This window comes from Delphinapterus leucas, chromosome 16 (genome assembly GCF_059928025.1).
Source record: "Delphinapterus leucas isolate spDelLeu-1000000601 "Yukka" chromosome 16, BTC_Dleu_Yukka2, whole genome shotgun sequence".
NCBI lineage: Eukaryota > Metazoa > Chordata > Mammalia > Artiodactyla > Monodontidae > Delphinapterus > Delphinapterus leucas.
This window is the reverse complement of record NC_143144.1, coordinates 79,008,431-79,032,121: the sequence shown is the minus strand read 5'-3', so window position 1 is coordinate 79,032,121 and position 23,691 is coordinate 79,008,431. Positions and strand designations below refer to the sequence as shown.

At 43.9% G+C, this 23,691-nt stretch overlaps 1 protein-coding gene across 2 annotated transcripts in view; it reads left to right on the top strand.

The window, feature by feature from the left end:
• CPXM2 (carboxypeptidase X, M14 family member 2) overlaps window positions 1-23,691 on the top strand; it is a 123,339-nt gene that overhangs the window by 52,712 nt on the left and 46,936 nt on the right. For both annotated transcript variants that reach the window (XM_089898312.1, XM_022568514.3), the window contains one exon: window positions 124-263. In XM_089898312.1, the coding sequence (XP_089754438.1) occupies window positions 124-263 (140 nt within the window). The remainder of the gene's footprint in view (window positions 1-123; window positions 264-23,691) is intronic.

Genomic DNA, 23,691 nt, shown 5'->3' with positions numbered 1-23,691 from the left:
GATTCTTTTCCCTTATAGATTATTACAAGATATTGAGCATAGTCTCCTGTGCTATACAGTAGGGGCTTGTTAGTTATCTATTTTATATGTAGTAGTGAAGAGCACCCCTCTCTTTCTTTTCAGGCAGGTATTAATGAAAATGATTTTTACGACGGGGCGTGGTGCGCAGGAAGGAACGACCTCCATCAGTGGATTGAAGTGGATGCCAGGCGTCTGACCAAGTTCACGGGCGTGATCACTCAAGGGAGGAACTCGCTCTGGCTGTAAGTGTGGCTGGACCCGTGCTCCCTAGACTCTGTGCCTTGAGTCTAAAGTTCTAGAGTTTAGACAGGGTCAGGGAAGTTGCGGAGAGGCGTCTGGGGATAGGCAATAGAGAGGAAGGAAGTTGCAATGAGGGCAGGAGGCTGGCCTTGCTGTAGACATGCTGGGAAGGTGCATCTGTTGGATCAACACCTTCCCTGATACCGGAGCAGAGAGAAGGATCCGTGGGTTAGGCTGAGGAGACAGAGGTGTTGTCAGACTCAGGCAGGGTAGGCAGGTAGCTGCCATCTTGGATCTGGGGCGAGCTACCGGTGCCCTGGTGGGCTGAACACAGCCTAATGTAGGAACTCTGCACAAGCAGTGAGTGACAGGTAATGGTCTCCAGCCACTGTCCTGGGGTAGAAGGGATGAATCTTCCAGATTCTGGGAAGAAAGATGAACTCTAAGCAGGTTCCCAAATAAAGAACCGCTGGAGGAGGAGTAGAATCGAAGGAGGAGTCCGTCTGGGGCCTGACAATGAGATGGAAGAGCCCATTGTTCAGGATTGAGCTTGGGATCAGGGCTGGGTCAGTAATAATAGTAGTCCCAAGAGAGGTGGGCTGTAGCTCCTTAAAACTCATCTCATGGTACGTGTATACAACCGAATATTATTCAGCCTTAAAAAGGAAGGAAATTCTGACACACAGTACGACATGCATGCACTTTGAGGACGTTATGCTCAGTGCGATAAGCCACACACAAAAGGACAAACACTGTATGATTCCACTTCCATGAGGTTCCTAGAACAGTTAAAGTCACAGAGACAGAAAGGAGGATGAACGGTAGCTGCCAGGGTCTGGCGGAGGGGGATAGGGTGTTATTGTTTAATGGGCATGGAGTCTAGTTGGGGACGATGAAAATTTCTGGAGATGGATGGTGGTGATGGTTATACAACAGTGTGAAAGTACTTGATGCCTCAGAATTGCACACTTCCAAATGATTAATTTTATGTTATGTGTATTTTACTACAATAAACAAAAAATATATATGTAAACAAAACAAAACCTTTCCACTTCAGCCCAGGGATGGTGGTGGAGACAGAGGCAGGACTATATCTGTGGGGTTGTCCTGTGGCTTAAGCTGCGTAGACAGCAAACATGCAGAGACTGGGCGTTAGGCAAGAATTAGGAGGGGCTGCAGGACCCTGGGTGCTTTCTTAATTTAAACAAGAAATTTTCAATTCCTCTAATATCTGTCTACACTGAGAAGCCAAGAGCACAAATGCCTTATATTTAGACATTAGGAAACTGACTGTGGACCTAGTTAGCAAAGAGCCCTCCTGTCCTGCCACCCCTCCCCCTGCCCTGACTATACTGCACACTCAAATCCCATGTCTCGGTCCCTTTCAGGTTTTACTGATTGCCAGTTGGCAACCACGTAAAGTCTGCCTTTGTTGATTAGATTCATTTTAATGCCTGGAAAGATCAACATTAATAAGTAAACCAGGGCTTCCCTGGTGGCGCGGTGTTTGAGAGTCCACCTGCCGATGCAGGGGACACGGGGTCGTGTCCTGGTCCGGGAAGATCCCACATGCCGCGGAGCAGCTGGGCCCGTGAGCCATGGCCGCTGAGCCTGTGCGTCCGGAGCCTGTGCTCCACGACGGGAGAGGCCACAGCAGTGAGAGGCCTGCGTACCGCAAAAAAAATAAAAAATAATAAAAAAAATAAATAAGTAAAAGCAGGATAAGAGGAGGGAACGTGGCATCAGTGCTTACATTTAACTGCCTGTCGTTGTCGCCGTAAAGGGGACTTTCTTACAAAATGACAGTTGTCAGGCTGACTCATCACGTTTTCCTCTGAACCTTTTTTTATCGTAAAGACAATACTGCAACCTCCAACAACATGTAAAAACATTACCCATGATTCCACTGCCCTTAAGCAAACATAATTTTTCTACAGATTTGTAATCATATTACATATGCAATTTTGTTATTTTTAATTTAAAAACATATCCATAACATTTTCATGCTGTTACTCAGAGTTCATAATGATCATTTTTAATAGCCTGTAATTTACTCAGCCATGCCTCTATCACCGTCTCAATTTTCTGCTATCACATACGTTACAGGAAAGCGTTTGTATACTTTTTTCTTCCTTTGAATTACTTCCTTCAAATAAATTTGCAGAGCGGGGATAATTTGTACATTTTGACAACGCTTGTTCACGTATTTGTGCTACTCACATTTTATTCACTTTACTTTTCAGTAGCACTTATGTGTGTGTTCACACATGCTGATTTTCGCTCTGCGGTGTGTCTTGCTGTCATCAGAGACTTATTACCACAACAATTGTTTTCACTGTGTAGATTCTGAAAGGCAAGAATTTTAGAAGAAACAAAGTTGAATTGCTCAAGAAGAATAGACACTTGGAAAGAAAGACTGATCTGAGGTCATCAGTAAGGATGAGAGCAGGGATTTTACCTTAATGCTTGTATATTAACCTGTCTACTCAGTATCATTAGAGAAGCAGTAGTTGGGTTATTACTGGATTAGAAAGAAAGAGCAGGGTAGGAGTACTGTTTACATTCTCTTTCAGCTGGAAACACAAGAGGGTTTGGGGTGAATAAGAAATTGCAGTAGAACAATATCTTTCTTTGAGTAAGCCCGGGACAGGAACATCTAAGAGGGAGGCAAGGGATAGAATTGCTTTTAAGAGTCAGTTTTTTTAAATGTATAAATGTATTTCAGGTCAGGGACAATGAAATGAAATCTGATGAGTTTCAGTTGATCTTACCTCCTGGAATCGGACTCTGTACTAAGGAGTGAGGCGGAAACAGTCTCGGGTACATTTTGGTGTCTGAGCCCCTTGCCCCAGAGGCACTGGAGGTACTGTGACCAGAAAGCTTGCCAACCACAGAAATCACCAAATATCAATAGTAAGGAAGACAGTAGCTGTCCTTCTTTCCCTCTCCAGGGCCTCTGTCCCCGTGCTGTTCCCAGTACAGCCATCTACGGTACCACTTTTAATATTCCTATTCATTGGTTTCCATATTTCTCCCCGCTAGTCTGTGAGAACTTGATAGAGGCAATGCCTTGATAGTCTGTGTCTCTGGGACCTGGCCCAGTACCAGACATCTAATAGATGCTCAATCAGTGATTCTTTAATGAATGAATATCGTACGGAAGTAGCAGATTGGCAAAGAGTCATTCACACCAAATGGTAATGAGTTAATTAATTGTGAGTGTAAATGACTGAAAGCAGGCTTAACCTGTAAGGGGGAGAGGGGAGGGGACGTGGAAAGAGTAGACTGAGAAGTGATAAGGATTTTTAGAGGTGGAGGCACATAAAACAATGTGGCTTTGGAATAATGTCATGGCTGACTCTTGCTGGTTATGAGATTTCTCTTCTTTGAACCTCAGTATGCTCTTCTGTAAAATGGGTTAACTACTGTCTAACTCATAAAGATGTGGTGAAAGTTAAATGGAATTATGTTATGATGTTTTAAAATTACCCAGCACGTAACAAGAGCTCAATAAATGGGACTTGCTTCCCTCTGCACCTAGAGCGAACAGTGGTTTTCAAGCTTTATTTTTAGCCACAGACCTTCCTTCATATAAAGTCTTTCCTGGAAACATTTAGAAAATACAGACAGATGAGGCTGCTTCGTGTGAATATGGTGGTGGGGAGAGCATCGCCTGCCTGGGCCTCCCCTCGACCCCTCACAGGACCACCCCTGGAGGATGCATTATGAAAGTATCACTGTGTAACCGGCATACTAAACAGCTTGAGGGTGCCTCTCTGCAAGTTACAACCCTGCCAGCACTCCAAGCGCGGATTGCTTCTTCTTGAATCCTGCAGGGTAACAGGCAGATGTAGAATTCAACCGAAGACAAGCGATGGCAGAGTTGGAATTAGAGTTTCATTTTTTCTAGTTAAATGGGCAGACATACCGTAATCTCAGAGCGCTGCAATTTGTTTGGTGATGTTTTAGAAATGGAGGGGAAATGGGGTGATGGCTCTTGGGGGTTGGCCAGATGGATGTTGCTGTTTCTAAGTAGCATCTATCTGGTTGTTAGAAGACAGGAGCACTTTGGATTTACAATATATATTTCAGAACAATATGAAAATATTTCATTTATAAAACTTCTGTGGTTGGTATTTTAAAATGAACGTCCATCATCTTATTTGTTCCCATCTGTTTATTGAGCACTCCGAGCTAAGCACTCTGTATAAGAGCTGGCCTGCCTGCAGGGAGCTCTCAGTCTGGAAGAATCCAGTATGTTGACAGGTCAACTAGAATCGGCACCGTACACGTCGTGGGATGGGGATAGGAGGTCTGTTATCAGACCTGTGATACAGATGTGAAAGGTGATAACGGCAGGTCGTGACGCTTAGCCATGGTCCGGGATGAGTTCCTAACCAAGTTGATGAAAAACTTTATGATTCTCATTGTAATAATTTTCAAATAATTCATACTATTTGAAAGTAATAAAATATAATTATTTTCATGATATTGAATAATTTATATTTTTCACCAATATAAACAATCCTTCCCCACTACATTGCAATTTAGAGAAATGTTAATATACTAGTAAAAGCCAATCTTTTGTTTTCCTGATTTCAGGAAGTATATTAGATCTATGAGTGTTGCAGTTATAACCAATGTGATGATTGAAAAGTTAATTATTCTGTCTGAGGTGGATAGATGCTTCTAATAACTTGGGCAAAATACAGGCAATTTAAAATAACCAAGTGTTTTAAACTTTATTTAGTAAACAAGACAGTTCTCATCCTCTCTTGAGAGTCTGTACATGTGTCCTTAGGGAGAAACAGCAGTTTGATGGGTTTGTAAGGTGCGGGCTGGGGAGGGTTTGCCTGGCGGGCCGAAGTTTTTAGAAGCAGTTTGGCTAATTAGAGCAAGATGAATGGCGTGTGCTGTGAGCCAGCCTGGTGGCTGAGGACACAAAGATGGTGGAAAAGACAGTCGCAGCCTTCTGTTTGTCGGTGCAAAGTCTTAGCCGAGATTCTTCATGTGGGCTTCCCCTTTGAGAATTCTGATGGTGAAGCAAAGGAGGAGGTGGGGTACCCAAAGCAGACAAAGACAAGGTCGAGGAAAGGCCTGTTTGCTGCTCTGTTTCGAGACAGCTGTATTCACAGGAGGGGCAGGTGGCCGATGGGGCAGGTCCCTAAGGGGCATGGGTGGTGCTGACACGGGTGCGGGGGTTCACCTGGAAGGAGGAGGGTCTCCTGGTCCCGAGATAGAAGAGTCAGGGCGCAAGTGCTGAGATGGATTCAGAGCCTTCACACCAGAGGGTTTTCTATTCTTGGTGGCGTAGGAGGCAGGTCCTCTGCAGACGGTGAGTGAGGCAGGTTTAGGGGTTGGAAACTTAAGAAGGCCAGGGAGATTCCCTGTCCCTTTGTAGAAAGGACTGGGCTGGTCCCCCGAGCTCATGGAATAAAATCGTAATGGTCCCACTTGCCACCGTTGGCACTTTCTCCCCTGTGCGGGGCGGTGGAGAGCTGGTGGCAGTGCAGCTGGAGGAGGTCCAGGGACAAGGGCATTGCGGGACCTGGTAGGACACGGCTTGTTAAGGGTGAAGGGTTGTGAGGTTGAGATCCAGGGCTGGTCAGGAAGGAGTCAAAGCTAGAGAGCTGATTCCCTAGAAGCTAAGGTCAAGTTCACAGAGCCCCTGAGGAAGAGGAAGCTTCAGAAAAGGTAGAAACTCGCATGGGGAGGACACTGGCCACCCGGGGGCTGCACGGGGGGCCGTCCAGGTGATGACTGGGGTCAGGGCCGGAGAGGAGCAGGTGTCTGGGCATCTTGGGGTTGCAGGCTTCGCTGCTCAGTGCTGTCCCTGTAGGGAGAATCTCCAAGACGCGCTGGACCCTAGCTCAGGAGGGGGGATCAGGAGACAGCTGAAGAGATGGTGGGGTCTGTGTGAGAAGGAAAAGGAAGAGGCAGAGGCAAATCAGAAGCAGCTGAGGTTGTTGGTCCAGAGACCAGGGACGGAGATGGAACCTTCCCAATACCTTCCTGGCCTGGGGCTCCGCCCAGTGGCTGGACCTCTGGTTTCCACAGTGAGAAGTATCCACCCGGTCCCTCCCTTTCTCGTCAACTCCATCTGGTTTTCCACTCCCTGGAGACTGATCCTTGGCAGTCTGGGCCCCAACCCCGCAGCAGCGTGCCAGGGCGCAGAGGAAAGGGGTGCTGGGCTGGGCCAGGAGTGCGGAGGACAGCCGGCAGCCCCTGGGAGCAAGGCTCAAAGGGAGGCTGCTGGTGCTTCATAAATCACCTACCCGTCTTCTCGGGAGAGAGTGTGCGTGTGTTTTCAGCACGTGTCCTGCTGCGTCCCCCCCGTTATTGGCAAAATGAAATGTTTGGCACCTGTGGAGGGTGAGGGAGACAGAAGTTTCCATACTCCTTTCTAACCTCTTTGAAAACTGTCAGGTTTTGAACTGCTGAGTTTGGCTAAAATGGAGGGGTTTCAATGAAAACAACTCCAAGTTCAAGTAGAAGGCCAGGCACACAGTCATTTCTTCACTTTGTGTTATGTGTCCACAATGCAGGCATAGTTACTTGAAATTGAATAAAGCTCTCCCTTGTGGCTGTATGGCTCATACTTGGTTTTTTGGGTGCCAGTGACTAAGGAATAAGTTCTCAGAAGGTAAAATCTCTGGAAAGGAAACAACGCTAGAACTCCTTCGTGGAGATAAAGCTTCTACCCGGCTTTATTCCAGGGTCTTTGTCCCCTGGCTCTGAATCCCCAGGAAACCCTCCAGAAGGTTGTTGGGTGCACTCACCCTTCTTCTCTTCTGTTCCCTCTCCAGCTTGGCTCACATAATGCTCCCACGCCTGCACCCACAGGGCCTGTGTGGGCTGGCTCCCACTGCCTGTTTGACCTGCTTCCCTTTGCTCGTTCAGTCCTAGCCCAGGAGCCTTCTCTTTGTTCTGCAGATAAGCAAGCATGTTCCTGCCTCAGGGCCTTTGCATCTGCCATTTCCTCTGCTTGAAGGCGCAACCCTCCCTGCATTCAGAGGCTTTCTCTGACCAGCCTTCTGAAGCCCACTCTCAGTAGCTCTGTGTCCTCACCTGGCCCTGTTTGATTCCCTGGTTATTTGCTTGTACTTGCACTGGTGTCACCCCCAGGGAGCAGACAGGGCCTGGCTCTGGTTTGCCACTGAATCCTCAGTGTTAGATCAGTGCACTGCACGGGGAAGGTCTCCATGATTGCCATCCCCAGCCCCTACTCCATCATTCAGAACGCTCAGATCATGTCCTGATACTGTCCTCTCCTGAGGCTGCACGGCCCCCACCCCCATCCCAGTGTCTGCCCACCATAGGGGGCTCTTTAGTGCATAACCACTGGGAGAAAAGAAGCCACATCCCGTGGGGACGCAGCTCTCGTATTCCTTTGGTGTCCCTCCTGTTCAGATGTCCAGGTCCTCACCTGGTATAGCCGAGTGGATCAGAGTTCAGATTCCAGAGTGAGGCTGGGATTCCAGACTCCCTGGCTGCATGGCCTTGGGTGTGTTTCTGAGCTTTTCTGTGCCTCTGTTCCTTCATCTATAAGATGGAGATGATAATAGTGCCTGGATTGCTGTGGGGATTAAATGAGTTAATACACATCAGGCAGTTAAGAGAGTCCTTGGCACGTGGTGAGTACCCTACAAGTGTCTGTCATTCCTGCTGTTTTCTTAAGATGCCTTCCCTTCTTCGGTGGAGGGTACTGCTCACGTGTTAACCCTCTCTCCTCTCTCCAGCCAACGCTCTCGGAGCGCTCAGACCACGGTCTCTCCCCAGCGGCCCTAGCTCCCTCTGCGTGGTCTTAGAGATGTTAACAGGAGGCCTGCGTAGGTAGGTGGTCTGGGTGTTCGCACTCTTCCAAGCCTCGGTTTCCTGGTTGGGAGAAGAGCTTGTGTTGAGCGTTCAGTGAGACGCAGATGGAAAACGCTGACACCTTCTGACCCAGAAGATGCTCGATGAACTGTGGCTGCTGTTACTTACGAAGTGGCTTCACCTCACCCCTCCCGTCTCCGAGCCCCCAAGCCCCCAGCCATCCAGAGTTGAACCTCCAGAGCCCCCAGTCGCCCACCAGGAAAGACTTCAGAACTGAATCAGTCACATTGCGGCGGCGAAGTAGAGCCTGACATTTTGTGCAAATCTTCCTGTGACACATCTGTATTTTGTTGGATACTTTTGGTCAGCAGGAAATTCCTTTAAATAAAACGCCTAGACTCGAGCTGCTGAGCTTCTGTGTTACCTCATGGGGTGTCTCAGTGACTCTGCCTGGAAGGTCCCTTTCTTGTCCCCATCGTGTGGATGAGGAAACTGAGGCTTGGAGAGCTTGTGAAAATGCTTGTCCTTTCTGCTCCCTCCTTCTCCCACTACCACTCTCGGTTTTCACCAGGCCTCAAGCCCCGTGAGTGGGCTCGTTTGTACTTCATCTGAGCACTTTCTCAGGGACATTGCACGGCTGCCCCTGGGCTGACCTACCTGTCAGGCACAGCAGGCACGATGCCTGGGGCCTTGTAACCTTTAGGGGCCCAGGAAAGTGTCGAACTTCTTTTATAATCTGGAGAAAGTAAATGAACTTTTAGGTCAAGGAAAATATATAACATTAATATATTCATCTTTATACCGATGCAGTCGTAAAATATGATTAAAAACAATTTTTTTTTAATGGAAGAAGGGGCCTCTTCTTCCTCCGTGTTGAGGTCCTGGTCCCAAGGACCCGTGAATATGTTAGGTTTTGTAGCAAAGGGGACTCAAGGTTGCAGATGGAATTAAAGTTGCTAATGAGCTGATCTTCAAACAGAAAGATGACCCGGGATTATCCGAGTGGGCCCGATGTATTCACAAGGGTTCTTAAAAGTGGAGGAGGGAGGAGAAGAGAGAACCAGAGAGCTGGCAGTGTGAGAAGAACCCCGCTGTCGCTGGCTTTGAAGATGGAGAAAGGCGCCATGAGCCGGGAATGTGGGCGCCTCCGGAAGCTGGGAAAGGCAGGGAAACAGATTCTCCCCTAGGGTTTCCAGAAGAAACACAGCCCTGCTGACACCTTGATTTCGGGACTTCTGACTTCCAGAGTCATAAGCTAATAAATCCGTGCTGTTTAAACCGCTCAGTGTGCAGTAATTTTACAGCAGCTATAGAAAGCTAATAGAGGCAAAAGTACCCACAGCCCACAGAAGCCCTCACATGCCTTGGGTGCCCCCCTCCCCTCTCTGGTGCAAGCCCCCGGTGGAGACACCCAGCTTTGGACCATCATGCTCCACGCACAATATAACTGAACAGTAGCAGGGCCAGTTCTCTCCTCTGCATTCCTTAGGATTCCTGTGAGCCATTTCTTTGGTTCCTTTCTTCCTGCTCTTTCAAGCGTCTCTTTTAGATTTGGAGGACGTTAAATACTTTTTTTTTTTTTTCTTTTAGTTCTCTGCAGTGGGGCTTCTTAACTAGGAACTGCCTCCCCCTTCACCCAGATTTATTGGACTTGGCCCCCAAAGTGGCATTTCCCCCCTCTTTCCCTGGTAGACAATTTGTACTGGAGGTAATGGAAAATAGACAATATTTCTAAGTTTATAACATCCCCTCCTATGGTCTGAATTCTCAGATAGCCATGGTAACCAGTCCAAAGTGAAAAATCCAATAAATTGGTGGGTTGGTTTTTCAGTGTCTAAGATTTGTCTGCGCTGAGAATGTGGCAGAACCATTTAACCGTGTGATTGTGGTTCCGGCAGACAGAGGTGGGAGAGAGGGAGAGAACCAGAGTCAGTATCACTTAACGTTCTTGAGTGTCGGGCATGGCCATGCTTATTGTAGGGCAAAGATAAACCTTTTTCCCCCCAAATGTTTCTAGAAGCCACAAAAGTTAGACTCTGCGGAGTAGTGGTCTTGCCCAGAGTTATCACTCAGCCACAGCCAGGGTTTGAGGCTGCTGAGCTCTGTCAAGGAGGTGAGGGACAGGAAGAAAAGGCTGCCAGCTTCCAACAGAAAATTGGCATCAAAACTAGGAGAGGTTGTTGGACTCTTGTTTCTCTGACTGAAAAAGGATTTAATGGTGCTTTCCCAACTTGTATGAGAAAGTGGACAACACCCAGTGCTATTCAACAGAGGTTGTGGGTTATCAGCGACCTTTGCTCGTTTGCTGCATCGGGTGATATGTGCTGAGGCTGATGGTGGTTGTTTTTGAGGATTTGAGGAGATTCTATCTCTTGCGAGGGGGAGGGAGAGAAGAATCTGACTAGCAAGACTAACTGCCATGAAACTCCAATGTGATAGACCCCCAGTGGGCACTGTCAGATCTTACCGTACATCCAGCCGAAATTAGTTCTTTGACTGTGGTGTGAGCTACTCATGCTTTTCCCAATTATTCTCTTTCTTATCGCTTTACTTAGAGGACCTTCTGATGTACAAAAATGTTGAATTTTTATGTGGTTACCCTAATCAGTCTCCTAAGGTTTATATCATGCTTAGAAGACCTTGTCCCTTCTGAAGGTATAAGTAATTTGCCCCATATTTTCTTCTAGTATTTTTATGATTTCAAATTTTACATTGACATTTTAAACCATATGGAATGTATTTTGATGCAGGGTATATGTAATAGATCAGACTCTTTTTACCCTCAAATGGCCATTAGGATGTCCCAACATTATTTATTTTCCATATTATCTCCAACTGCTGTGGTCTGAGTGTTTGTGTCCTCCCAAAATTTACATGTTAAATTCTAATACCTGATGTGATGGTATTTATAGGTGGAGCATTTGGGAGATGACTAGGTCATCAGGGTGGAACCCTCATGGTTGGGATTAGTGCTCTTATGAGAGATCCCACAATGCTCCCTAACCCCTTCCACCATGTGAGGACACAACAAAAAGTCTGTGACCCAGAAGAGGGCCCTCATCCGACCATGCTGGCACCCTGATCTTGGACTTCCAGCTTCCAGAGCTATGAGAAATAAATTTCTGTTGTTTATTACTACCTAGTTTGTGGTGTTTTGTTACAGCAGCCTAATTTAGGGACTGACACACCAACTAAAGTGCCCCCAACAAGATACTCTAAAGTCCTGTCTTCTATGGAGTTTACTTCCGGACTTTTCATTCCGTCTCACTGCTGTCTTTATATGCCAGTACCAAACTTCTGTATAGTTATTACAGCATGTACTGTACTGTTTTACTATTTCTTAGATCTAGTTCTTCTTCCTTATTATTAATCTTTTCAGAATATTCCTGGCTGTTCTTGCCATATTCTTTTTTCATATGAATTTTTCAATAAGTCCAAATTAGCCCCCAAAAGAATTTTGGGTGGTATGTTAGAGGGGAATGCCTTAGTTAAATTGCAGGAGGACTGGCATCCCTAAGATCAGAGCGTCTTCCTCTATATAAGAACATGGGGTTGGCTTTTCCATTTGTTCAGCTATCCCTTTTAACTTTTTGTACTGTTTTTTGTTTTTAAAAAAAATGTGTTTTTTTCCCTCAGTAATTTTCTGTGTTAATTGCATGCTTAGTTTTGTAAGAAAGTATTTTCCAGAGTGGCTGTGTTATTTTACATTCCCACAAGCAATGTATGTGATCCAGTTGCTCTGCATCCTTTCTAGTATCTGGTCTTGTCATTATTTCTTATGTTAGCTGTTCTAATAGGTGTGTGGTGATGTCTCATCATGGTCTTTGTTCGTATTTGTTTAAGAGCTGATGGTGCTGAACATCTTTTCATGTACCTATTTGCCATCTGTATGTCTTCTTTTTTTTATTTTTTAGAAATTTATTTATTTATGGCTGCCTTGGGTCTTCGTTGCTGCACGTGGGCTTCCTCTAGTTGCGGTGAGCGGGAGCTACACTTCGTTGCACTGCGTGGGCTTCTCATTGCAATGGCTTCTCTTGTTGCAGAGCATGGGCTCTAGGCACGTGGGCTTCAGTAGTTGTGGCACACGGGCTCAGTAGTTGCGGCACGCGGGGCTCCAGAGCGCAGGCTCAGTAGTTGTGGCGCATGGGCTTAGTTGCTCCGTGGCATGTGGGATCTTCCCAGACCAGGGCTTGAACCCATGTGCCTGCATTGGCAGGCGGATTTTTAACCACTGCGCCACCAGGGAAGTCCCCTGTATGTCTTCTTTAGTGAAATGTCTCTTTGTGTCTTTTGTCTATGTTCTAATTGCCTTGTTTGTGTTTTTACTTTTGAGTGTTGAGAGTTCTTTATCAGTTCTAGATATGCCTTTTGTCAGATATGTGGTTTGCAAATATTTTCTCCCAGTCTATAGCTTATCTGTTATCCTCTTAATATTGGCTTTCACACTGTCTTCTCAGAGAAGAAGTTTGTAATTTCAGTCAAGTCCAGTTTATTGATTTTTTCCTTTATGGATTGTGCTTTTGGTGTCATTTCTAAGAACACTTTACTAAGCTCTAGATCCCAAAGATTTTCTCTGTTATTAACTTCTAAAGTTTTATAGTTTTATGTTTTAGATCTATGATCCATTTTGAGTTAATTTTTATATAAAGTGTTAGGTTTAGTGAGGTTTAATGATATATCTTGTAAACCTAATGATATATAACTACCTATAGATCTATAGTAATTGTTTTGGTACCATTTGTTGAAAAGACTGTCCTTCCACCATGGAACTGGTTTTGCACCTTTGCTAAATATAGGTTGATCAAATTTGTATGGATTTACTTCTGGGTTCTCCATTCTCTTCCATAGATCTATGTGTCTGTCCCCCTGCCAATCCCATACAGTCTTGATTACTATAGCTATACACTGTCTTGAAACTGGGTAAATGGATTTCTCCCATATTATTCTTTTTCAAAATTGTCTTAACTATTCTAGTTCCTTTGCCTTTCTATATTAATTTTAGAATCACCTTGTTTATATCTGTGACAGAGTCTTACTGAGATTTAATAAGAATCGTATTAAACTGTATCAACTTGGCGAGAATTGACAACTTTACCGTGTCGAGTCTTCCAATTCACAAACACAATGTTTTCCCATTTATTTAGATCTTCTTCAATCTCTTTTATCAGTGTTTTATAATTTTTAGCATACAAGTTCTGTACAGGTTTTGTTAGATTTATACTTAAGAATTTCATCTCTTTTGAGCAATTGTGAATGGTATTGTTCGCTAATATTTTATTTAGGATTTTTGCATCAATATTCAGATGTGGCATTAGGCTAAAGTTTCCTTTCTGTGAGCAATCTTTGTTGCTTTTTGGTATAAAATTTTCTATGCTTTGAATACATACAGGCATGTGGTTTCAGGGGAGCTCTTTTTTTAAAACATTAATTTTTATTGGAGTATAGTTGCTTTACAATGTTGTGTTAGTTTCTTCTGTACAGCAAAGTGAATCAGTTGTATGTACACATATATCCTCTCTTTTTTAGATTTCCTTCCCCTTTAGGTCACCACGGAGCACTGAGTAGAGTTCCCTGTGCTATACAGTAGGTTCTTATTAGTTATCTATTTTATATATAGTTGTGTATATATGGCCAACAAACACATGGTAGGGAGCTCTTTGATGACTGGCCCTCTTTCTGCTGTGGTACTCAGGCTGTTTAGATTTTCTGTCTCTTCCATCAGTTTTGATAAATTCTATTGTCCTAGAAAATTTGTGTTTTCAAAAATATTTGTATTTGATTCAACAAAATTGTCTTACAGATTCTTTTAATTTCTTCTGATTGGTGATTATTTTCTCCTTATTATTTTTAAGTATTTGTGGATTTCCTCTTTCTCTTCATTATGTTACCCAGTGGTTTGTCTATCATTTCTTTCCCTCTTTTTTTAAAAGAGCAAGCATTCCTTGGCATTATTTATTAGTTCTGCTATTTTTCTGTTTTTGAGTCCGTTAATTTCTTTTTTTCAGATTGATTCTTTCCTTTATATATCTATACACATTGAATATCTGTGTAGAACACATGGTGTGAGAGGCCTCCATGAAGTCTAGCCAGTGGATTCTCCACATTATGAAATCCCTTCTCAGTTGTGGTTAAGGCACAGCATAGGTCCGGAAGTTGAAGTTTTCCCATCGTCATCCTCTACCCAGAAGCTTCTAGTCTTCCTGGGATAGCTGGTAGGTGTCCAACCATCTCAGCAGAAATTTCCAAACCGTGTTCCGTAGTTTTGATTTGGGAGCAAAGTAGGCTTTCAAACGGGCAAAGACATGATTCCTCTGGGTGCGAGTTCTTCTGCATTGGCCCCTCCCCTTCCACTAGGTCAGGCGAATGGCAATCAGTTGACCACCTGAGTCTTTGCTGCCTCATGTCATTCAGCGCTGGAAGATGTCACCTTTCCTTCCAAAACAGTCACGATGAAAGTGTCTGCTGCACGTTGAGCTGCTTCAGTAGTAAGTGCATCATGCGTGTTAACTTTGTTCCTTACAGCATCCTTGGCAGTTAGTATCTAACCACTTACTCTCGCAAAGAACTGCAAAGGCCAGAGGTGGCACGGTTAGTACGTGGCCCGGTGAGTCTTCGAGCCCAGTTCTCCCGTGCATTTCCAAGATGCCATCCTCCACCAGGAACTGTCTGCTCCAGCTGAGATTGAGAATGTTCAGCTCTCCTGGTGTGGGTTTTGCTTCCTTGATACCATCTTTCATGCCTGGTAGAGTGCTTCCTATTTTCCACCAAGGCCTCTCTTTTTGGGGGGAGACTTTTCATTCTTCGCTAGCTCCCATCCAGGTTGAGGGAATGTTGAACCCATGATATTTCTAAGCATTTTTAAAAGTTAAAATCTTTGCTAAGTTTCAAAGCAGTTGTTATTTTTCTTCTTTTTAAATAACCTTCTGATCTCCGATTTTTCTTTAAAGTCTACCTGAAAAATAGCATTAGTGTGGCCAACAGAGTAGTCAGTTGGCAATTCATTTAGAACACAAGGCAGGCGACGGGAAGTAAAAAGCAAAATGCTTTCCAATTTTGCTCATGTAAAATTCCACTGACTTTCTCTCCAAAGTAACATAGTAAAATGCGAACTCCTAAAAGAAAAAAAAAAAAGAAACTCTGCTTTTTAATCCTGCTTTCTGTTTATAACCAAGATGTAAATTCACCTCAATTCGTTGGAATTGCATGCATTGGAAGAAAATGACCCTGAACTGGGTGGAAAAATTGAGAAAATGCCAGAGAAGTGAAGCAGAAAGGAGAGAGAGAGAATAGGGGGGTTTATTTTGTAATTAACAAATCATGTGTATAGTTTAAGAAGTCAAATAGCACTACTTATAATTAAAAATACTAGCCCGTGTCCCCATACCCCTTGGTCCTGTTTCCTGGTGTCCCAAGGTAACTACTGCAAACCCTTCAGCTGTTTCTTCTGTTTTATTTTTCTTAAACCCTGTGTTTCTGAACAAAATGCTGTAGTGTTCTTTCCTGATTCTTTTAAATTATTTATCTGTTGACTTTCTACTATGAAAAGGAAGAATTTAAATCTCTTTCTGACCTACCTCTAACACACACACACACACACACACACACACACACACACACACCACACTTGTTCTCTTTGTCTGTGTCTCTTTCTGTGTGTGTGTGTGTGTGTCTCCTCCCATCCTCCCAAAGGAGTTATATTATCAATTTTAGCTAAATCGGTGTTTAATTTTTGCATCAGGATCATCGTTGAGCTATGATTTGTAGCTGGGTCACATGGTATGCTATAATTACCTTTCCTGTGGAACTTTTTTGCTTTTACTGGAGCTAATAATCACTTCTTTTTAATGGTTTCCTTGGTTTTCAAGGTACTTCTCACTAATTCATTCTGAAGCTGTCTGATAGACCTGAAAATCTCCTCTGAATGTGTCCATAATACGAACAATTCACTCTTTCATTTTCTTCCTGGAGAGATCCCTCCCGGAGCCATCTGGCCTCTGTTGGCATCTGAATTTGTAGGTTTTTCAAGCCTATTACATTGCTCTTGTCATGCCTATTGGAATTCTCTTCCTATCTCTCCTGAGTTGTATTCTGTATTTCTTAGATCCCAGGTTTCTCTGTTTATTTTCGTGGTACATGCCTTCTGGAAATGGAGCTCGGGAGGTAGAATTTTGGATTCCTCGTACGCCTGAAAATGCATTTTTTGTTGACCTCACCCTTGATGGGTAGTTTGGAAATAATTTTCCCTAAGAATTTTTAACAGCTTTATTGAGCTATAATTCCCATAACTTACAGTTCACTCATTGAAAGTGTATAATTCATTATGTTTAATATAGTCACGGAGTTGTGGTATCATCACAGCAATCAATTTATAACATTTCACCATCCCTGAAACAGATGACTATCCCTTATAATTTGGAAACATTTTTCCGTTGCCTCTTTATCTTCAGTTTTACAGTATAAAGATCTGAGTATGTTCGTACTTACAAACTTTTGAATTATTTCACCTCAGTAAAGTTTTAGGGTTACTTCTACAGCCCTCGTGCTAAAAACTGCCCAGTGTTGCACCTTGTATGTAGCTGACACTTGATGTGACCTTGAAATAAGGGATCATATTTTTCAGTTCTGGGAAATTCTTATTCTTCTTTTTATTCTTATTCTTATTCTCCCTTCATCGTCTCCTGCCAACCTTTCTGAAGTTATTATTATTTGCATGTTGAATCTCTTGTATTAATTTGTAATACAGTGCTGACCACTCTTCACCCTGTTACTTCCTTTTCATCCTTCACATTTCGGCTCAGGCACCACGCTCCAGGAACACTTTCCCCATCCAGCCCTAGACTAAGTCAGCACCCCCCTCCATTTATAAACTCTCTGTATTTCTCCTCTGAACGATATCGCAGTTGCAGTTTAATAAGTAATTGTACAATTAATGATGCAATTTCTGTCTTCCTCAGTAGACCGTAAGTTCCCTGAGGCGAGGGCCGGGTTTGCTTTGAGATTCACTCCAGCCCAGTGCCTGGCACCCTCCCTCTTCCTGGTCTGACACGTGCGTGTTGCTCGAGTGAACACGGGTTGCAGCTATGCTGGGATGAACACGGCGTGAGCTGAGGTTGGCACCATCTGTAAAGACAAGTTTTAATAAGCAAAGTCCCAGTGTAACCTTATTCAGGGGTTTTCCAGAACACTAGGGAGAAAACCAGTTTCTGTTCACTGTTCAGCTATTTATTGCATGTGTCCGTCAGACAGCTAAGCCACCTTCTGTGAACTCACTCAGCCACCAGCTTGGCTGGTCATGTATCTGTTTCTGAGTCCTTCTTGTTATTTAGGTGAATAAACAGGAGAATGTTGAGGAAGTGTGTATTAGCCAGCATCCATCCCGGTATTTAAAATGTCATGAACCCCTGAAAACCCCCTTTCTCAGTTTCCTTGATAAGAAATTGCCAATAGCATTTATCTCAAAATTGTTTGAACAAATCTCATGGAGAATTACCATCTTGTTTTTGACTTGTTTCGACTGGTGTTTCTCAACCTCAGCACTTGCGGCATTTTGACTTGGATAACTTAGCTCTGGGAGTTGTCCTGTGCATTTTAGGCTGTGAGTGGCATCCTGGCCTCTATGCATTAGGTGCCCCCCATGGTAGCACCCCACTTAACCCCCATCCCCCGGTCATAATAAACAGGAATGTCTCAGACCTTGCCAAATGTCCCCGGGGGGCAAAATCACCCCCAGTTGAGAACTGTTGCTGTACGTGCAGACTTGGGGGTCTCTTCCCAGTCAAATACAGTTGGTAGCACTGCTCAGGGCCTGTTGGTGTTCCACAGTGCAGTGAGAGTCTACCCACGTGGTTGATGGAGTGCCCAGGAGAGCATATCGGGTCTTGGGCTGGAATTGGAAGTGTTTCTAGAAGTCTCCAGTGGCCAATATGATGACCTGCTTGTTCTTGCCAGCTGGGCTCATCATGGGTGAAAAACAGAGTGTGCCCCTTTCTGGCACATGGCTTCTAACATCGCGTAGAAGGAACCAAATGTTTTGAGAAACACCATAGGTGAAGTTTGTGAACCCTGACGTTAAACATTGATTTGTCAGATGGGAAGGAATTTCCTCAGTGTTGATTTGAATTCTAGTTCCACTTTGGGAGAGAGACTGGTGTGTTGAGATGGGCAGGGTGACTTAGATTTCTGTGGCTGTGGTTTTTGGCTAAGCCCTAAGCTTCCCATTCATTGAATGGAATTAACCAACCATTGTTTTATCTTGTTGGGACTGAGGTGGTAGGACATGTCTGGACCCACAAGCCTAGGGAAGGAGAGGAAGTGGGTGGAGTGAGTTTAAGAGTGGAACTAGAGTCTGAGTGGGGTCCTTGTGGTGGGCAGGTGTCCCCCCACATGAGGTCCACATTCTGATCCCAGAACCTATGAATCTCTTACCTTACATGGTGAAAGAGACTTTGCAGATGTGGTTAAGTCAAGGACTTTGAAATGGAGAGAGGGCTCTGGACTATTTAAGTGGACCTAATCTAATCATATGGGTTAAAAAGGGAGAACCTTTTCCAGCTGTGGTCAGAGGAGCCATGACTACTGAAGACTAGGTAGAGAGATGCGACACCACTGGCTTCAAAGTTGGAGAAAGGGGACCATCATCCAAGGAATGGAGGAGGCTCTAGAAGCTGAAACAGGCGAGGAAACAGATCCTTCCCTAGAGCCTCCAGAAGGGAACCAGCCCCACTGACACCTTGACCTTAGACCCATGAGACTTCTGTTGTACAGGACTGTACGGTAGTAAATTTGTGCTCTTTTAAGCCAGTAAATGTGTGGGAATTTATTACAGCAGCCATAGGAAACCCATATAGCTCTCAAAGTCTAGAGGTCGAAACAGGAGTCCGGTGAGCATGAAGCCCAAAGCAGGGGTACTTGGGAGCAGACATTCCAGAGTGAGCACTGATCCCTTGTTTCAGATGGTAACCCTGGTCCTACTAGACGTGTGTGTGCGCGTGCGCACATGTGAGTACACATGCCTGTACTGGCCAGAATACAGAGCTTTGCAGGCTGGAGAGACACGGCCTTCTCTGGCCAGAAACCAAAATTCCAGACTACTTAGAAGGCTTTATATCCTATCACTTGCAGTCCACCATCCATACATATCTATTCCAGTTTGGTGCTTACATATTCCTTGTGTGGTCCTACTATTTTTATCAGGAGGTTTGAAAGAGGATGGTATTATATTTCTAGTACAGCTACTGTTCTTTTTTTTTTTTGCGGTACGCGGGCCTCTCACTGGTGTGGCCTCTCCCGTTGCGGAGCACAGGCTCCGGACACGCAGGCTCAGCGGCCATGGCTCACGGGCCCAGCCGCTCCGTGGCATGTCGGATCTTCCCGGACTGGGGCACGAACCCGCCTCCCCTGCATTGGCAGGCGGACTCTCAACCACTGCGCCACCAGGGAAGCCCAGCTGCTGTTCTTGAGTACCAGAGTCGATGCATATATTATATACATTAGCTCATTTAATCTTCGCAAATGGCAGTTGTCAGACGACACTGATAATGCTGATCTGCCCTCTGACTGCATTCAGTGTTGCTTGGGAGCACAGGGAAGGTATTGGGAAGGATTTGGGAGACCAGGCTTCTCTGATTCTTTTGGCTCTTCTCAAATATCCCCATTGTCATGGTGGTGATCTCTGTTTTCTAATCCACAAGCTCTCCTCAAGCTGCGGTGGGACATTCGGCGCACGCTGGCTGGCTGGGTACTTGGTTATCTGGCCCTCAGCAGACTCATATTGGTTGGTGGGGCCGGTAGGACTTTCTAACAACACCTGCCCTTGACTCGCTGTTCCTTACCTGTTTCCAAGTGAATCAGTCTGGACTGAACATTGTCTCTTCTTAATGTAATGAATACCTTATTGAAGCTGCAAGGTGTAGCCAACCCACTCCAACATCTTATCTTTGCTATGTTGTCCTAGCTCCACTGGACCTGTGGACTGGGTCACAAAAACACAGCTGGTAACACTTTAACTGCTTTGTTCCTGAAGAACAGAAATCGCCAACTTCCCAGGCCAGGCTCATACTCTCTGCCTCGCTCAGACTTAGCAAAAACTTAGCAGTTTTTGAATAGGACTCCCTTGTGTGGAAATTACCCCAGTCTGCTTTGAGGCAGGCTGGGTGTGTCAGGGAGCCGATTAGCAGGAGTGGAGGTGGAGCTGGGCTCCTCCGCCGGAACCTGGGGTTGTAGCACTGCCGAGACTGTCTGAGGTCCCCTCGGAGCTCCTTTGTGCTTCAGGCTCACTCTGCTCTGAGTCTGGCCTCTAGACTGGCCTCTGCTTCTCCAGCCACATTATGGAGAATGGGACTGCCATCAGCACTCAAGGTTTACAACTTAACAATTGCGAGTGTCACTGGGTCCCAAATACAAAATCCCAGGGAAGAATGTATTGACTTATCTTGGGTCAAGTATCAAGTGTAGGCAAAACAACTGTGGCCACATCATCAAGGTACTGTGACTGGCCTGGCGCCCACCTTTAGGCCATTCAGCCGTGGCCGAGGTGCGGGGTCGTGCTGCCTAAAATATTCTCCAAAGGTAATCATGAGAAAGATACAGATGGAAAGATAACTCCTGAAAACAGTAGCCTGAACATACAAAACAGTGTGTCCAGACAGATATAATTACCATTTTTTGGCACACACCTTCAAATAGTTGAGACTCTCATCTCTACTTGTTGAAAACAACTGCTGTTACATAATATTCATTAGAAAAGTTGATTAAGATCTAGATTGCATGTTTAGTTTATGTTTTTAATGTTCGATTTTTTTTAAGTTCTGAAAATTGTTTTTGTGACCACACATCAGCTCGTGTGTGTGTTTTGTAGAAACTGAGATTATTTGCAAGGGATTGAGAAGTGCTGATTATAGGTTTAGGTTGTAAGCATTTTTTGACTGAGAACAGTTACTAGTCCCCATGTGCAGCTCCGGAGAACTTGTTTCAATACCCCAAAAAGGTTGGTGATTGTTCTGGGGATCCTGAAATCCTGCACCCAGAGCCGAGGGAAAAGAGGAGTGTGATGAAAACCAAAGGTTGGGAGACTGGAGCATCCAGGATGGAGAAACAGGAATGAAAAGCAATCTGACCCTTTCCTCCTGCCAGCCCAGCTCGCCTCCTGCCAGCCCAGCTCACAGCCACATCCTTAATGAGAAACTTAACTTGTTTGTCTGAGATAAAGTAAGACCATGTGTGTGGAAGCATTTCGTAAACTGAAGGCCATAGGAATTATTATTAGGACATGTCAGGATAGTTGCTCTTTCAGAGAAAAAATTATCGTGTATTTATAAGAAGTTACCAGGGCAAAGATTTTATGTTTTTTTTCTTAAAATATGTCTTTAAGGATGAATGTAGCATCTTCACATACGTCCTGTCCCAAGAGATGATTGGGACATTTGCCTGTGCAGAAGCCTATTCCACAATATTCAAATAAATATTTTATCTTTTTCATTGCATAATGTTTGATGGTTACAAAACCATTGATGTAACATGCACTTAAGGTATTAAGCATTATAATAAAACCGACACACAGCAACCCACCACACACCTGAAGAGCTGGAACGTTGCCAGTACTTTTGAGACTATTTATGTGCCGTTTCCTGATCCCACCTATTTGCTTCCTCCCAAAACTGAAACCATTCTCCTTATTAGGGGTTTATTATTCCCTTGCCTTTTAAAAACAATCTTATCATGTATGTATAACATATGCAAGAAATTTTCTTTCTTTTTGAGCTTTATAAAAAAGATTTTTAGCTTTATGTAGCTTTTTTTTTTTTTTTTTTTTTTTGCGGTACGAGGGCCTCTCACTGCCGTGGCCTCTCCCGCTGCGGAGCACAGGCTCCGGACGCGCAGGCTCAGCAGCCGTGGCTCACGGGCCCAGCCGCTCCGCGGCACGTGGGATCCTCCCAGACCGGGACACGAACCCGCGTCCCCTGCATCGGCAGGCGGACTCTCAACCACTGCGCCACCAGGGAAGCCCTATGTAGCTTTTTTTAAACTTGTTTTCAACTCAGCATTATGCTTCAAAGCATTGTTTGTGTGCCCGTAATTGAAGTTCATTAATTTGCACTGCCATCTAACCTTGGGAATATGCCTTATGGAGATTGAATTGACCCCTTGTCAATTTTTTGTTACTTTATTTTATTATACTTTTTTTGGTCTTAAAAATAATGCTATTAACATTCTTGTATATGTCTCTTGGAGCACATGTACAAGGGGATCTCCATTGTATGTACTTGGAGCAGAATGGCTGAGTTGGAAGGTACATAAATGTTGAGTTTAATGGAATAATGACAGGTCATTTTCCAGAGTGGTTGTCCAAGTAGCCTCTCCTCCAGTAGCTTTAGAGTTCCTGTTGCTCCACATCCTCACCAACATTGGGTATTGCCATTCTCCTAAATTTTCAATTTAAAGAGTGTGTTTTCAATATAAAGCAGTATCTTTCACTGTAGTCCTAACTTGCATTTCCCTAATCACTAATAAGGTTGAACTTCCTTTCCATGTTTACTTGCCGTTTTTGTTACCTTTACTGTAAAATACCTGTCATGTTTCTCCATGTTTATATTGTGTTTTTCTCCTTTGTCTCATTGATTTATAGAATTTAAAAAATATATGCTGAATATTAATCCTTTTGTTAGTGAAATGTGCTCAGAATATATTCTCCCAGCTTAAGGTTTCTCCTACTGGTTTCTTTATGGTGTCTTTTGAAAAGCAAAAGTTTTTATTTTTAGTGTAGTTCAATTTATTGGTCTTTTATGATTAGAATGATTGTGTCATATATAAAATCTTTTCATACCCCATGGTTACAAGCTAATTCTCCCATATGTTCATTAATTTTTTTTAAGTTTCAAGTTTTACTTCTCACATTTAAGTAGTTAATCCATTTGGTTATGATTTTTGTAAAAGATGTGAAATATAGGGTCCAATTTCAACTTCTTTTTATATTAATATCCAGTTGCCTTTGGACATACCTTGTAATAGTTTATTTAGTTCCCATTGATATGTAAGACATCTCTATCAAGTTTGTATATGTACATGAGCCTGTTTCTGGGCTCTCAATTTTGTTCCATTTACAATTTGTCTATTCATCCATCAATATCACAGTGTCTTAATTACTGAGGCTATAAATAAGTCCTAATATCTTGATAGGGCAACTCCCCCCTGCCCCCTGTTCCTTCTTCTTATAAAGTGTCTTATTATTTTCTTCCCTATAAATTTTAGTATCAGTTTGTCAAGTTTTTTTAATATGCTGTTGGGATTTTTATTGAGAATTGACATTTTTCTATCTATGAACATAGTATATAGATCTCCACTTATTTATATCTTTTGCAATGTCTTTCAATAAAGTTTTCTCCATAAATGTCCTGCACCTGTTTTGCTCATTTTATTTCTAAGTATCTTATTTTTGGCTGCTTATGTATAGAACTGTGATTAATTTTTGTGTAGTAGCCTGTGTCCAGTCATCTTGCTGAACTCTCTTATCAGGTCTAATAATTTTTCTAGTTTCTTTTCAGTTTTCTTTGTAGTCAGTTAAATTCTTCGGGATCCAAATTTGTTGCTTTTTGTTTCTACTGCTTCTTTCCCATAGAG